This window comes from Plenodomus lingam, assembly GCF_022343315.1.
Source record: "Plenodomus lingam strain CAN1 chromosome Unknown contig_13, whole genome shotgun sequence".
NCBI classification, from domain to species: domain Eukaryota; kingdom Fungi; phylum Ascomycota; class Dothideomycetes; order Pleosporales; family Leptosphaeriaceae; genus Plenodomus; species Plenodomus lingam.
In genome coordinates, this window is record NW_027093931.1 from 1,297,206 (window position 1) to 1,310,422 (window position 13,217).

General features: G+C 51.5%; 6 protein-coding genes across 6 annotated transcripts; 4 read left to right on the forward strand and 2 right to left on the reverse strand.

Moving 5' to 3' along the window:
- Window positions 1–116: 116 nt before the first annotated feature.
- On the forward strand, window positions 117–2,464 carry IAQ61_002038 (uncharacterized protein; the record flags this gene model as incomplete). Its single annotated transcript, XM_066095373.1, has 5 exons — window positions 117–189; window positions 255–379; window positions 463–675; window positions 733–1,421; window positions 1,471–2,464. 5 exons carry the CDS (start codon window positions 117–119, stop codon window positions 2,462–2,464), a joined length of 2,094 nt encoding a protein of 697 aa, XP_065954857.1.
- Window positions 2,465–2,999: 535 nt separating this feature from the next.
- Window positions 3,000–5,441, forward strand: ATP2 (atp2, beta subunit of the F1 sector of mitochondrial F1F0 ATP synthase; the record flags this gene model as incomplete). The annotated part of the gene is made up of 9 exons (XM_003833865.2): window positions 3,000–3,005; window positions 3,209–3,229; window positions 3,296–3,411; window positions 3,473–3,689; window positions 3,822–3,906; window positions 3,965–4,281; window positions 4,335–4,527; window positions 4,657–4,739; window positions 4,788–5,441. 9 exons carry the CDS (start codon window positions 3,000–3,002, stop codon window positions 5,439–5,441), a joined length of 1,692 nt encoding a protein of 563 aa, XP_003833913.2.
- A 2,310-nt stretch (window positions 5,442–7,751) lies between these two features.
- Window positions 7,752–8,574, reverse strand: CYA4 (Cytochrome c oxidase polypeptide 5, mitochondrial; the record flags this gene model as incomplete). Its single annotated transcript, XM_003833866.1, has 3 exons — window positions 7,752–7,850; window positions 7,915–8,111; window positions 8,298–8,574. The coding sequence occupies 3 exons, from the start codon at window positions 8,572–8,574 to the stop codon at window positions 7,752–7,754; spliced, it is 573 nt and encodes a 190-aa protein (XP_003833914.1).
- Window positions 8,575–8,969: 395 nt separating this feature from the next.
- On the forward strand, window positions 8,970–9,182 carry IAQ61_002041 (uncharacterized protein; the record flags this gene model as incomplete). The annotated part of the gene is made up of 1 exon (XM_066095374.1): window positions 8,970–9,182. One exon carries the CDS (start codon window positions 8,970–8,972, stop codon window positions 9,180–9,182), a length of 213 nt encoding a protein of 70 aa, XP_065954858.1.
- Window positions 9,183–10,390: 1,208 nt separating this feature from the next.
- IAQ61_002042 (uncharacterized protein) lies at window positions 10,391–10,689 on the reverse strand (the record flags this gene model as incomplete). The annotated part of the gene is made up of 2 exons (XM_066095375.1): window positions 10,391–10,422; window positions 10,479–10,689. 2 exons carry the CDS (start codon window positions 10,687–10,689, stop codon window positions 10,391–10,393), a joined length of 243 nt encoding a protein of 80 aa, XP_065954859.1.
- Window positions 10,690–10,930: 241 nt separating this feature from the next.
- On the forward strand, window positions 10,931–12,630 carry IAQ61_002043 (uncharacterized protein). Its single transcript, XM_066095376.1, has 6 exons — window positions 10,931–11,040; window positions 11,108–11,137; window positions 11,193–11,242; window positions 11,301–11,364; window positions 11,487–12,171; window positions 12,224–12,630. Exons 2-6 carry the CDS (start codon window positions 11,126–11,128, stop codon window positions 12,424–12,426), a joined length of 1,014 nt encoding a protein of 337 aa, XP_065954860.1. The 5' UTR covers window positions 10,931–11,040; window positions 11,108–11,125; the 3' UTR covers window positions 12,427–12,630.
- The last annotated feature ends 587 nt before the right edge of the window (window positions 12,631–13,217 follow it).

Genomic DNA, 13,217 nt, shown 5'->3' on the forward strand with positions numbered 1-13,217 from the left:
AACCTTTTCTCGTTGCTACATACCTACCTGACACCCAAACACCATCATTTGCCTGGTAGCAGACTTTCCTGCTGTGCCCTCCTCTGACTTCTGTTCCCTCTGAACATCATCACGCCATGGAGCTGAACACAGCTTCGGCGAACTCGACCCAGACGGAGGCCCCAGGACAAATCCCCAATGACGGCACCGGTATGCATCCTCTGTCTATGTTGTCTGGATAGGAACAGTGAACTAATCACTTCCATCATGGGCAGGCATTATACAGCTCGACGGCTATCTAGAGCCTTTCAAGGACGCACTCAAGAGCCGCTTCTCCAAAACACAGCAATGGATCAAGACCATTGACGAGACCGAAGGCGGTCTGGAAAAGTTCTCTAGGGTACGTTCATCGCCTGTGGATGAAGCCCTCACCACCACCCACAGCCAACCAACTGCCCAACTGACTAATTGACTGGACCATAGGGCTTCGAGAAGTTTGGCTTCAACGTCCAGCCCAACGGCGACGTCGTCTATCGTGAATGGGCCCCTAACGCACTTCGAGCCTACCTCATCGGCGACTTCAACAACTGGGATCGCGATGCGACCCCAATGACGAAGAATGACTTTGGTGTCTTTGAAGTGACTGTTCCAGGAAAGAATGGCCAGCCCGCAATTGCCCACGACTCCAAGATCAAGGCAAGACTGCACATACACACACATCTTGGGACAACCGACCGACTGACTTCACTACAGGTGTCTTTTGTCACCCCCAACGATCACGCCCGCCAGGAGCGCATTCCCGCCTGGATCACCCGCGTAACACAAGACCTCAGCGTCTCTCCTGTCTACGATGCGCGCTTCTGGAACCCCCCTGAGAAATATGTCTGGAAGCATAAGCGGCCAGCGACGCCCAAGAGTGCACGTATCTACGAGGCCCACGTCGGTATCTCCTCGCCTGAGCCCAAGGTGGCCACATACAAAGAGTTCACTCAAAACACGTTGCCACGCATCAAGCACCTGGGATACAACACTATACAGCTGATGGCAGTCATGGAGCACGCATACTATGCCAGTTTTGGCTACCAGATCAACAGCTTCTTCGCTGCAAGCAGTCGCTACGGCCTCCCAGATGATCTCAAGGAGCTCATTGATACTGCACACGGCATGGGCATCACCGTACTGCTGGACATGGTGCACAGCCATGCATCCAAGAACGTCCTTGACGGTCTGAACATGTTTGATGGCAGCGACCACCTCTACTTTCACGAGGGCGCAAAGGGACGACACGAGCTGTGGGACAGTAGGCTGTTCAACTATGGTCATCATGAGGTCATGCGATTTCTTCTCAGCAACTTGCGATTCTGGATGGAGGAGTACCAGTTTGACGGTTTCCGGTTTGATGGTGTTACCAGCATGCTGTACACTCACCACGGCATTGGAACGTGAGTTGATCCAAGATACATGTGACTACAGTGGCTGACAATATCCAAGGGGTTTCTCGGGTGGTTACCACGAGTACTTTGGACCGTCTGTCGACGAGGAGGCAGTCGTGTACCTCATGATTGCCAATGAGCTACTACACCAGCTCTACCCAGACTGCATCACCATCGCTGAAGATGTCTCGGGTATGCCAGGACTCTGCGTCCCACTCTCGCTAGGCGGAATAGGATTCGACTATCGATTGGCTATGGCAGTGCCTGACCTCTACATCAAGTGGCTCAAGGAGAAGCAAGACATTGATTGGGACATGGGTGCCCTCGTCTTCACCCTGACCAACCGAAGGCACGGCGAGAAGACCATTGCCTACGCTGAGAGCCACGACCAAGCCCTTGTCGGCGACAAGACCCTGCTCTTCTGGTTATGCGACGCACAAATGTACACCAACATGTCCATACTCTCCGAACTCACCCCAGTCATCGACCGCGGACTCTCCCTACACAAGCTCATTCGACTCATCACGCACGGCCTCGGCGGCGAAGGCTACCTCAACTTTGAAGGCAACGAGTTTGGGCACCCTGAATGGCTCGACTTTCCGCGCGAAGGTAACGGCAACTCGTTCCACTACGCCCGCCGGCAGTTCAATCTCGTCGACGACGAGCTGCTCCGCTACCGGTTCCTCAACGAATTCGACTCGAAGATGCAATGGACCGAGGAAAAGTACGGATGGTTACACGCGCCCCAGGCCTATGTCAGCCTCAAACACGAGGGCGACAAGGTCATTGTATTTGAGCGGGCGGGCCTGCTCTGGATCTTCAACTTCCATCCCAGCAATAGCTTCACGGATTATCGGGTTGGGGTAGAACAGGAAGGCACGTATAAGATTGTGCTGAACTCTGATTCCAAGATGTTTGGCGGCCATGGCAATGTAGATGAGAGTACGCGATTTTTCACCACGCCGTTTCAGTGGAATGAGCGCAAGAACTTTTTGCAGGTGTATATTCCTAGTCGGACGGCAATTGTACTGGCATTGGAGAGCACGATTTAGAAGGGGGTGGCGGGTTCATATTGATGAACGGGGCTGGTTTGGGGGATGCATAGGGAAGACACAGCATTGCGTTGCGTATATGTACCAATCGAATCGAAACATGGAATAGAAGAATAAGAAATGAAAATGAAAGACGGGATTTAGTAGCTAAAAAATTCGTCCCATGGAATTCTTCTGCTCGATGCCGCTGGATTGTTATGCCGATCGGTGTTGTGTTGTGTGTCTAGGTAATTGTGGTGTGTAGCCTGGGATGGGCGCTGTCTTTCTCATGCTTACTGTAGGCAAACTGTCAAGTGTAAAGTGCAATTCCATGTCAGAGAGTTTTGGGAGGAGATAGAGGATATGTGGTGTTTGCTTGGGGGGATAGGGAGGTGGGAAGTGAGGTAAGAATCAAAGAGGGATATTTGGTGTTTGGTTGGGGGGTGTGGAGATGGGGTTGGGTGACGGCGGTGGATAGAAGAGAAAGAAGATTTAGGAGGAGATGAAGGAATGTCAAGGTTATTGTTCATCTCGGACCTTCTGATGTAGGGCCAATATGATGGTATATTATCATGATTGATGATGGCTGCTGCTATTATATTCATGCTCCGAAACCATGGATTGATGTGACAACAGTGGTACCGGAGGAACTCGGAAGGGTGGTACTCGTACACCACGTACAACAGTGTGCTGGCCGCGAACGCACCCCAACCTTGACTATTCAGAAATTCATGAGTATCTCAACCCGAGGAGGAGAACCGATAGCTTCGACATAGGCGTCAGGAAGTAAGTGAAGAAACTGATACTCTCTCTCGTTGCAAGACCTGGAATGCTAACCATGTTGGGCGTTAGAGGGCACGGTCCACTTTTGCGCTTTGCAACAACCTTCTCAAGCTCCAGCTCCTTCCTCAACCACCCTCTCTCTCCACTCCACATCCGTCTCATACATCCCACAAAATGCTGAAGAGGTAAGAGACGGCCCCAAAGAAACCAATTGATGATGAATCGCCGGCTAATCCGATGATGCAGCGGCATCCAAGCTTCTCTCCGCGCGGGTCTGCGCCGGCCGGCCGCAGTTCGCAGCGCCTTCCAGCCCATCAAGAAGAACTTCGTTCCAGCCTTCGCCGCCCGCTATGCCAGCACCGAGGCCTCCTCTACCAAGGAAGGGAAGATCCACACGGTCATTGGTGCCGTCGTGGACGTCAAGTTCGACACTGAGCAGCTGCCCGCCATTCTCAATGCCTTGGTGAGTAGTGGCCGTGTCTTTTACCCGCCTTCCGCAGAACAGAAAAAGCCAAGTTTTCTACCCCACAATCACAATCGCAACAACAACAACACATGGGGATCATGGATGCTAATATAGCCAAAAAATATCTAGACCACCGACAACGGAGGCAACAAGTTGGTGTTGGAAGTGGCCCAGCATCTTGGTGAGAACATCGTCAGATGTATTGCCATGGACGGTATGTTCGGACAAACCTTTAGCTCCCATTAAGAAACGCAACTGATGGCATCCCGTAGGTACCGAGGGTCTTGTCCGTGGTGCCAAGGCTACCGACACTGGTTCTCCCATCAAGGTTCCCGTCGGTCACGGTACCCTTGGTCGCATCATGAACGTCACTGGTGACCCCATTGACGAGCGCGGTCCCATCAAGGCCACCAAGTATGCGCCCATTCACGCCGATCCCCCGGCCTTCACTGAGCAGGCTACCTCCGCTGAGGTCCTCGTCACTGGTATCAAGGTCGTAGATTTGTTGGCCCCCTACGCCCGTGGTGGAAAGATCGGTCTTTTCGGAGGTGCCGGTGTCGGAAAGACTGTGTTTATTCAGGAGCTGATTGTAAGGATTCAGCGAAAGCACATGGTCGACACAACGAGCTAACGGAATATCAGAACAACATCGCAAAGGCTCACGGTGGTTTCTCTGTCTTCACTGGTGTCGGAGAGCGTACCCGAGAGGGTAACGATCTGTATCACGAGATGCAGGAGACTTCCGTCATTCAGCTTGACGGCGAGAGCAAGGTCGCATTGGTTTTCGGTCAGATGAACGAGCCTCCGGGTGCCCGTGCTCGTGTCGCCCTCACTGGTAAGTAAACTTGGCTCACTTGAATTTCTCGTCTGTTTTTCATTTCTTCGCATCTTCTTGGTTTTCAATGCAACATCAACACTATCATCGTATCCAACATATGAACATGCATCTAACATACTATACAAGGTCTTACACTCTGCGAGTACTTCCGCGACGTTGACGGGCAAGACGTGTTGCTTTTCATTGACAACATCTTCCGATTTACGCAGGTTAGGCGCTTTTTGTGAATTTGATGAAGAAGATACTGACAAAATTAGGCTGGTTCCGAAGTGTCTGCGCTTCTTGGACGTATTCCTTCTGCTGTCGGTTACCAGCCCACCCTCGCCATTGACATGGGTCTCATGCAGGAACGTATTACCACCACCTCGAAGGGTTCCATCACATCCGTCCAGGCCGTTTACGTGCCCGCTGACGATTTGACTGACCCTGCGCCTGCCACGACCTTTGCCCATTTGGACGCGACCACTGTGTTGTCCCGTGGTATTTCCGAGTTGGGTATCTACCCCGCTGTCGACCCTCTCGACTCCAAGTCCCGCATGTTGGACCCCCGTGTGATTGGTGATGACCACTACAACACAGCCACGAAGGTCCAGCAGATTCTCCAGGAGTACAAGTCGCTCCAGGATATCATTGCCATTCTTGGTATGGACGAATTGTCGGAAGCTGACAAGCTTACCGTCGAGCGCGCCCGTAAGATCCAGCGTTTCTTGAGCCAGCCTTTCGCTGTCGCCCAGGTCTTCACTGGTATTGAGGGCAAGCTTGTCGACCTCAAGGACACCATTGCATCATTCAAGGCCATCTTGAATGGTGAGGGTGACGACCTCCCCGAAGGCGCTTTCTACATGGTCGGCGACTTTGCGTCGGCTCGCGCCAAGGGTGAGAAGATTCTTGCCGATCTCGAGAAGTCATAGACGCTTGATGTGGTGGATGAGAGATGAGAGTCGACCATTGACGGGAGCACTACGTTGATAGTCTCACTTTGTACAAAAGATATACCTCAAAATGTGGGATTGTGAGCGAGTGTTTCTACGAGCGTGGCTTTGTAATCTATCTTGCATTCAAAGAGACCGTTTCCGTGTTCGACTGATGACTTGGATCTTTGTGTAAATGGTTGACCTGTGTGACATGATGTTGATGGTTGATTTCAATCATCATTTGAAACGCTGGCACGACAATGGCTGACTGACTGACTTGCATATAACAGGTGGGTATGCTTTGACTGAGCAGTGACCGCACACAGCCCAAACATCTACTGTGAACAAGAACGAGCTACTCTGCAGCCCTCGACAGACAAGCAGGGCTCACATAATCTCATTCACCAGACGTTCTGCCGAGCTTCTACCCCTATTAGCATGGTAATAATACCCACCCGACCAATCAGGCCAGCGCAGATCAAAGCTTGATAGAGCGACCAAGGAAGAATAAGATAGCTTAGATTGACCTGTAAATTGAACTACGCCTCTATGCGCACATTAATATATGAGATTTCCTCTAGTGATTGTGTATGGCATGGTATAGTGGTAGAGGTGGTAGAGGTGGTGAAAGGGGTCCTTGGTTATTGTCTTTACTATTACTTTGATATTAGGATTTGGGGGATATTAATACTTACCTTGATATTACAAGATATTACTATTACTACCTATCCTACGCCTATGGTACTACCTAAATTACTGCCCATACCACCACCTCTACTACTACTACTACTACTACTACTACTACTACTACTGGGTATATCACGATATTAAGGTGAATATTAATATAGTAGTAGAGGTGGTAGGTAGTATAGGTAGTCAGGTAGGTATTGTATATCCTAATTATAACCTTGGTATTAAGGTAGGTAGGTAGGTAGGTAGGTAGTAGTAGTTATAGTAGTGTAGAGCAAAGTATTTTAAGATGGGGATAGGTATAGGGAGAGAGGGTGATAGATAGAATAGGTAGGGAGAGAGGGTGATAGATAGAATAGGTAGAGAGAGAGGGTGATAGATAGAATAGGTAGAGAGAGAGGGTGATAGATAGAATAGGTAGGGAAAGAAGTGAGGTGAGGAGTGAGGTAGGATTACTTATAGGCATAGAAGGATAGAGTTAATATATCCAACTATCTAAATCAAAGTATATAAGACATTCTCCCTATACTACTCTATCTTCTACTCTACTACTCGTAAAAGGACTTGTAACTTCTTACTGTACACTTTACACATCTAACAAGTAGCCACGCTGCACTGCACCTAGTACAAATACGAAGCACACATCTTCCCTCTAACTCTACCCTAACCAATTGACGTCCTAGCAATCCATGTAACATTCCTGCTTAGAAGCCAGGTAAACGATATCCGCGCCCTAAAACCTAGAAGACTGTTCACAGGGTTTGCGGGTGCAGTTGTGTAGTTGTAGCGTGCAAGGGAGTATATGTATATGTACAATGTGTGTTGCCATGCCGTAGGGGTGGGGCGGGGGTATGGATATCTAGTGGTGGGGCAGAAGTATGTGATGCAAGATGTGTGTATTGCAATGGCAATGAGTGTTGTGATTGTGGGCGTGGGTGAAAGATCTAGGCAGGCGTGTGTGGGATATAGATTTGTAATCTAGAGGGGTAGATACACGCCGCTGTATGGGGAGTCTGTGGGTGTGGGTGTGGGCGTGTGTGTGTACTTACTACTTCACTAACGTGGTATATGGACATGTGCATGGGCTGTCTGATGAATGAAAATGTACGTACACATGAGAGATGTACAGTCTTGAATTGAAATACCGCATCAACTTACCGGCCTCCCCCCCCGTCCCCCCACGTAGCTGGTGAAAAATCTGATTGTGAGGGAGCAGCACATGACACGTCAACACAGCCCAATTCAGACGGTGTGGCGGATTCTACAAAGGTGGTGGAGAAGCATTGATTAGGAGACTGTTTGTTGTACAGCACACGCCTTTGTACAATTCGTCCTTTTCTTTTTACACATAATGATCAAAGCGGGGATCGCAGGACAGAAAAGAGACGTAAAAAAGGCCTCTAGTATTGTATATACAGAAAGCTCAAATGACAGTAGCCCAAGCAGGCAAGCGGCTCATATCCTTCGCCCTCCTTCCCCCCTCTCTCCCCTCTCATTCTTGTTGGTGTGATGTGGCACAGAAACAATACCAAGCGGCAAAGTGTGACCCAAGGAAAATGTGGCATCGGTGTATTGGTATTTGTTTTGAATGCTGTGACGCGTCTACTCGAATTCTCTCTACTCATCGTTGACCTTCTCCCTGGGGGGCAGGTCCTTTTCAGACTTGCTCTGGACCATCATGCCCTTGTAGCCGGTAATGGGCTCGGATCCTTGGGCCTGTGTTGTGTTAGTCGGGCGATGCTAGACGGAATCCACTGCACTTGGGCACGGTGGCACGCACCTTGAGGTACTCCTCGGTAGCCTCCTGCCACTCCTTGGTCATGGTTCGGGGCCTGATGGGGCTGGCAAACATGCGTGTGAAGGCAAAGATGGCAAAGGCACCGGCGATTACAGCCGAGGACAGGAAGAAGACGTTGCGGCCCTCATCTGGGGGCGGGGGTCGGCGGGGTCCATGGGGACCAAAGGCGATGAAGTAAGCTGCAAGCACAGCATCATGGGTCAGCGCAGAGTTCCTGATGATTGAAGTCGAGGTACGTTTTGGTCATGGCTCCGCGGGCAAGCTCGGGTAACCTCGATAAAATCGCGGAATACGTCATATGAGCCTGCAGAGCACCACGACGCGCCTAAAAGAGCGCTTTCCTGTGAGTTTCAGGGTCTACGCACCAGCCTTTTTCTCTTGCATGGTCAATTCCTTCCAGTCGGTCTTCATGCGATCCCGCAGTCCCATCCACAAGTCGGCCTGCTCCTGGGGAGGCATGTCTTCCCAGCGCTTCTCGATGTTGGCCAGGGTCGGGTTGGAGATGGCATGCGCCTGGCGGACGTGCTGCAGCTGGCAGGCGATGGGGGCGGGTCTGGGCAGAGCGGTGGTGCGAGAGGCAGTCGACGGCATGACGGTGGCCGTCGTGCTCCTCTGAGCGCGGACGAGCGACGAGCGCAACATGGCTGCGGGTGGAGTGGAGATGGACGAAGAGTACTAAGAAAGGGTGGGAGCTTCCCGTCGAGGGACCTGCAGCTGCCAATGGGTGGGGGTGGTGGTGGTGGTGGTGATGGAGATGGAATGTGCGTGGTAGGAGATTGGCTTCTCACAAATCCGCTGCTGGCTCTGCAAAACCTTGGCGCAAGGTCGAACCACCAGCTAGACGCGATCTAGTCAGCAACGCTGGGGCCCTCATTGGCTGCCCGTGGCGGGGAGAAGGAGAGCGAGAGAGAGAAAGGAGGAAATGGAGAATTCGAGTCTGTCCACTATCTCGCTATTGTGCGCAAGCCCCATTGCTGGCCCAATTTCCATTGCGACGGGGCGAAAGCTGCACGAGGATTCAATTGTGAAAGGATTGCATGGCTGCTGCATATAATTGGCCCCCAGTCAGTGGAGAGGGCTCGCTTGACGACAACGACGACGACGACGACGATGATGATGATGATGCTGCTGCATGGGTGAGCAACAAAGGCCACACAACAACAAGCCCAAACGTGGGCAGGTATGACGGTGTCGAGATACTATCTCATGTACATGGCAGATGTCAAAGGAGTTGCCCAATGGATATATAGGCACGCAACTCCATGTTGACAATCATCGAGGAGTGAGTGCTGCTGCTGCTACCTAAGCACTGCTGCCCCCTCAAATTCTCGCAAATGCTCTCAACCCCAGGACTTTGGTCCAACGAATGGTTGCACAACAGTGGTCAGCACTACACATCATCAGAGTGTATGTGCACCGTAGTTTTGAACCTAATCTGTGACACTTCGGCCACTTGTGGTTTCACTTTCACAACACTATGATGTGCTGAACAGTGAAGATGCAGCATGCTTGAGGCTCAACGCCGATGGCGCATTACACAGACACTGCAGTCGACTCGTCATTCGACCAGAAACAAAGTCGGTAGCCATTGCGCACGAAGTCCTATCTTTGCGAGGCCTATGTTGATCAAGAGTGTACGTTACTCAAGGCTTGGAGGGGGGTCATCCTGCAGCAGCTTACCTACTACCTAGATTACAGACAGCCCTGAGCCCTCTTGTATAGATGCTGCAGCTAATAGTCAGTCTTTGTACGCCCCGGTAATGGGTACATGTATACTACTATACAGCACTATGGTACTTATTCACCGCACGGGTTGTTGAGGCTGATGCCCTCTTATAGCACAGGATCTACACAGTATAACAGTAGAGTACGCCGGTCCTTGGTGTCTCCAGCCGTGAGCACAGCCGTTCCGTGACCGGAGCAGTGTGGACAGCACGGTACAAGCAAGTCGGGCCGACATGATGGCATCATCCTTCAAACGGTCGACGAGCCTCCCCTCCCCTCAGCCTTTCAGCCCTATAATGTTTTGCCTGTGCTAGCTACTAGAGTACAAAACCACTACTCTTACTCCTCAGGCTGATCTGCCCCTCTTGGTCAATGCAGGAACCTGGGCGCTTTGGAGACCGCCACCTTTCTAGTACCTATTCTATTGTAGTACACTACCTACCCGCGACCAGGTGGTGGACTAAAAACAGTTTTGCTTCATCCCGGCCGCGGATGCGCCACGCTCACCTCAACCTCACTCGGCATGCTCGACCATAGCACGCGTAGCGGTTGGGAACTTTCGACTTTGGTGGTTACACCAACCGCTCGCGTCCCCACGTAGTCCGATCCGCTTTCATAGCCAGCCGCCAAAACTCATCATCTCGAATGACCAAAACCATTTTGTAGTCTCGAGACATCGGCCGTGGCTCACGCACGAGAAGGCCTGAGACTATCTGATGATTGCAGTCTTGTGCTACCGTCTGCCCATTATGAGACATGTGCGTACTTCTTTCGTAAGCGTGTGAGGGCGCCGAGAGTGCGGTGCGGCGTTGTGCTAGTACCTAGGGTCGGTCTGCCGTCAAGCATATCCATACGAGTCTCCCCAAACAGTACATTGAGCATCATGCAGTGTGGGCGAATGGGTTCAGGGACGCTGAGAAGCTGCAGGCTCGAGCTGCTTGTTTCATCGTGGGCCTCGGGCAAGCTTAAGAGTGCGAGTTCCAGGTTACCCGAGCTCTCCTTCACTCTCCGATGCATCCCGCAAACACCCATCATGGGCAGCACACGCCCGAGGCTACAGTTTGCTCAGACCTGACAAGCAGGCTCAAAAGGCTCAGGGGCTCAGCAGACTCAGCAGCCGGCCGGGGGTGTGTAGGTACGGGGGGGGGGAAAGGCGAGGTGAGGCGTTGCATATCTGGTTACAGAAAAAAGAACTAGAGCTTTAGTAGGAGTGACGTCCTGAAGGTCCTACCAGTATTTAGCTTGCCCCTCCCTCACCCCACCTCTTGGGAACAGACAAGACCCAACAAAACACCGACGCCTTCCCAGCCCCAACACAAAACTCTTCCTCTACTCTTACCCATCAATCAAATAAACCACTTTACATCCACCTGCACTTAAATAGTGAGCTCATCCCCGCGACTGTCCCTCGCCACCCTTCACTTCTTCTCACACACGTCTCCACACACAGCATTCCACTCAATTCATCATGGTCGTCAAGGTACGCGCGCTGTGCCCCGCTGATGCTGCTTGCAGCCATTGACTTTTTGTCTCAGGTTGGTATCAACGGCTTCGGTCGTATCGGACGTATCGTCTTCCGCAATGCGTAAGTAGTCGTCAATCCAGAGATGCAGGCAAGTTCGACACTGACAGACTGTGTCCAGCATTGAGCACAACGATGTCGACATCGTCGCCGTCAACGACCCCTTCATTGAGCCACACTACGCCGTAAGCACCACCCCACCCCACCCCACCACACCAACTTGTCCATCGCCATCGGTTACACAATGCTCTGCGCATTCAATGAGCAAATCACACAGTAGAAGATCACCGCGCTGACTCCTCTTCAGGCCTACATGCTCAAGTATGACAGCACACACGGCCAGTTCAAGGGTGACATCAAGGTCGATGGCAACAATCTGACCGTCAACGGAAAGACCATCCGTTTCCACATGGAAAAGGACCCCGCCAACATCCCATGGAGCGAGACTGGCGCATACTACGTCGTCGAGTCCACCGGTGTCTTCACCACCACCGAAAAGGCCAAGGCTCACTTGAAGGGAGGAGCCAAGAAGGTTGTCATCTCGGCACCATCTGCTGATGCTCCCATGTTCGTCATGGGTGTAAACAACGAGTCCTACAAGTCGGACATTGAGGTGCTCTCCAACGCTTCGTGCACAACCAACTGTCTGGCTCCCCTCGCCAAGGTGGTCCACGACAAGTTCACCATCATTGAGGGTCTCATGACCACCATTCACTCCTACACTGCCACCCAAAAGGTGGTTGACGGTCCCTCCGCCAAGGACTGGCGTGGTGGCCGTACCGCTGCTCAGAACATCATTCCCAGCAGCACCGGTGCCGCGAAGGCTGTCGGCAAGGTCATCCCCGAGCTCAACGGCAAGCTTACCGGAATGTCCATGCGTGTCCCCACTGCCAACGTCTCCGTTGTCGACTTGACTGTCCGCATCGAGAAGGGCGCTTCTTACGACGAGATCAAGCAGGCCATCAAGGAGGCTGCCGACGGCCCACTCAACGGTAGGTGACTATAGATTTCGAGCTCCAGAAAGCAAGAACTGACTCTTTCCAGGCATCCTCGGATACACCGAGGACGACATCGTCTCCTCCGACTTGAACGGTGACAACCGTTCTTCCATCTTCGATGCTAAAGCTGGTATCTCCCTCAACAAGAACTTCGTCAAGCTCGTCTCCTGGTATGACAACGAGTGGGGTTACTCCCGCCGTGTGCTCGACCTCTTGGTCTACATTGCCAAGGTCGACGGTAACGCATAGGAATCAGGACGGAGCCAAGCAACACCTAAACTCTAGGAAATGATCTTCAGCCCCTCATAGGGTGCGCCCCCGGAAAAGTAAAACTCCCATGGCACTTCAACGTTATGTCAGATATGAATCAATAATGAACACTTGACAATCTTATTCGCTTGAGGAACTTGTGTGTGGAAGCGTGATGTAATGAATACTAAACTCCTCATCTATTTGCATGGATAGAAAGCCACCCAAGGCCCCCTGTCAATAACTCTATTTGGACTTGGTCACATGGCAATAGCCTGCATATCAACTATGTAGGTGCTAAGTCAGTTCCCGCTTTCCCGAAGCAAGCTTCCGTGACTTTGACTAGATACGGAAAAGCCCCGAGGTAATCATTGTGTGCACAGATTCCGCGTTTACATGGGGGATTACATGGTACGGGGAAAAACGGACTCGGACGGGGGGGATATCTCCTAGCTACCAACCTATGGGTTCGGTGGGGTGGGCTGGCTTTATCGACGGCTTTGAAACCCCGTGATTTGGGGAATGTGGTGTTCAAATGTTGTGATGTGATGTGATGGGAGTGAGGGTCATAGGAATAAGGGTAATCGGAGCAAGGGTGATGTTTTAGATAGGGATTGGGGTTGGGATAGATTACTAGAATTGGCGGGTTCTCTTCTTTTCTTTTGGTTCTCTTTGGAATAGTGTAGAGGGATTGTTTGCTATATTGTGGTGAAGAGTAAAGTGTAGTATAGTGAGATGTAGTATACGTTTAGAAGAATACATTCACGTTTCAAGGTACCCTAATTGTGATA

What these genes read in the sequence shown, in the direction of transcription:
- IAQ61_002043 (XM_066095376.1), top strand. An exon ending in CGTATCGTCTTCCGCAATGC is followed by an intron (nt 11,243 to 11,300) that starts GTAAGTAGTCGT and finishes GACTGTGTCCAG; the next exon opens with CATTGAGCACAACGATGTCG. An exon ending in TGCCGACGGCCCACTCAACG is followed by an intron (nt 12,172 to 12,223) that starts GTAGGTGACTAT and finishes GACTCTTTCCAG; the next exon opens with GCATCCTCGGATACACCGAG.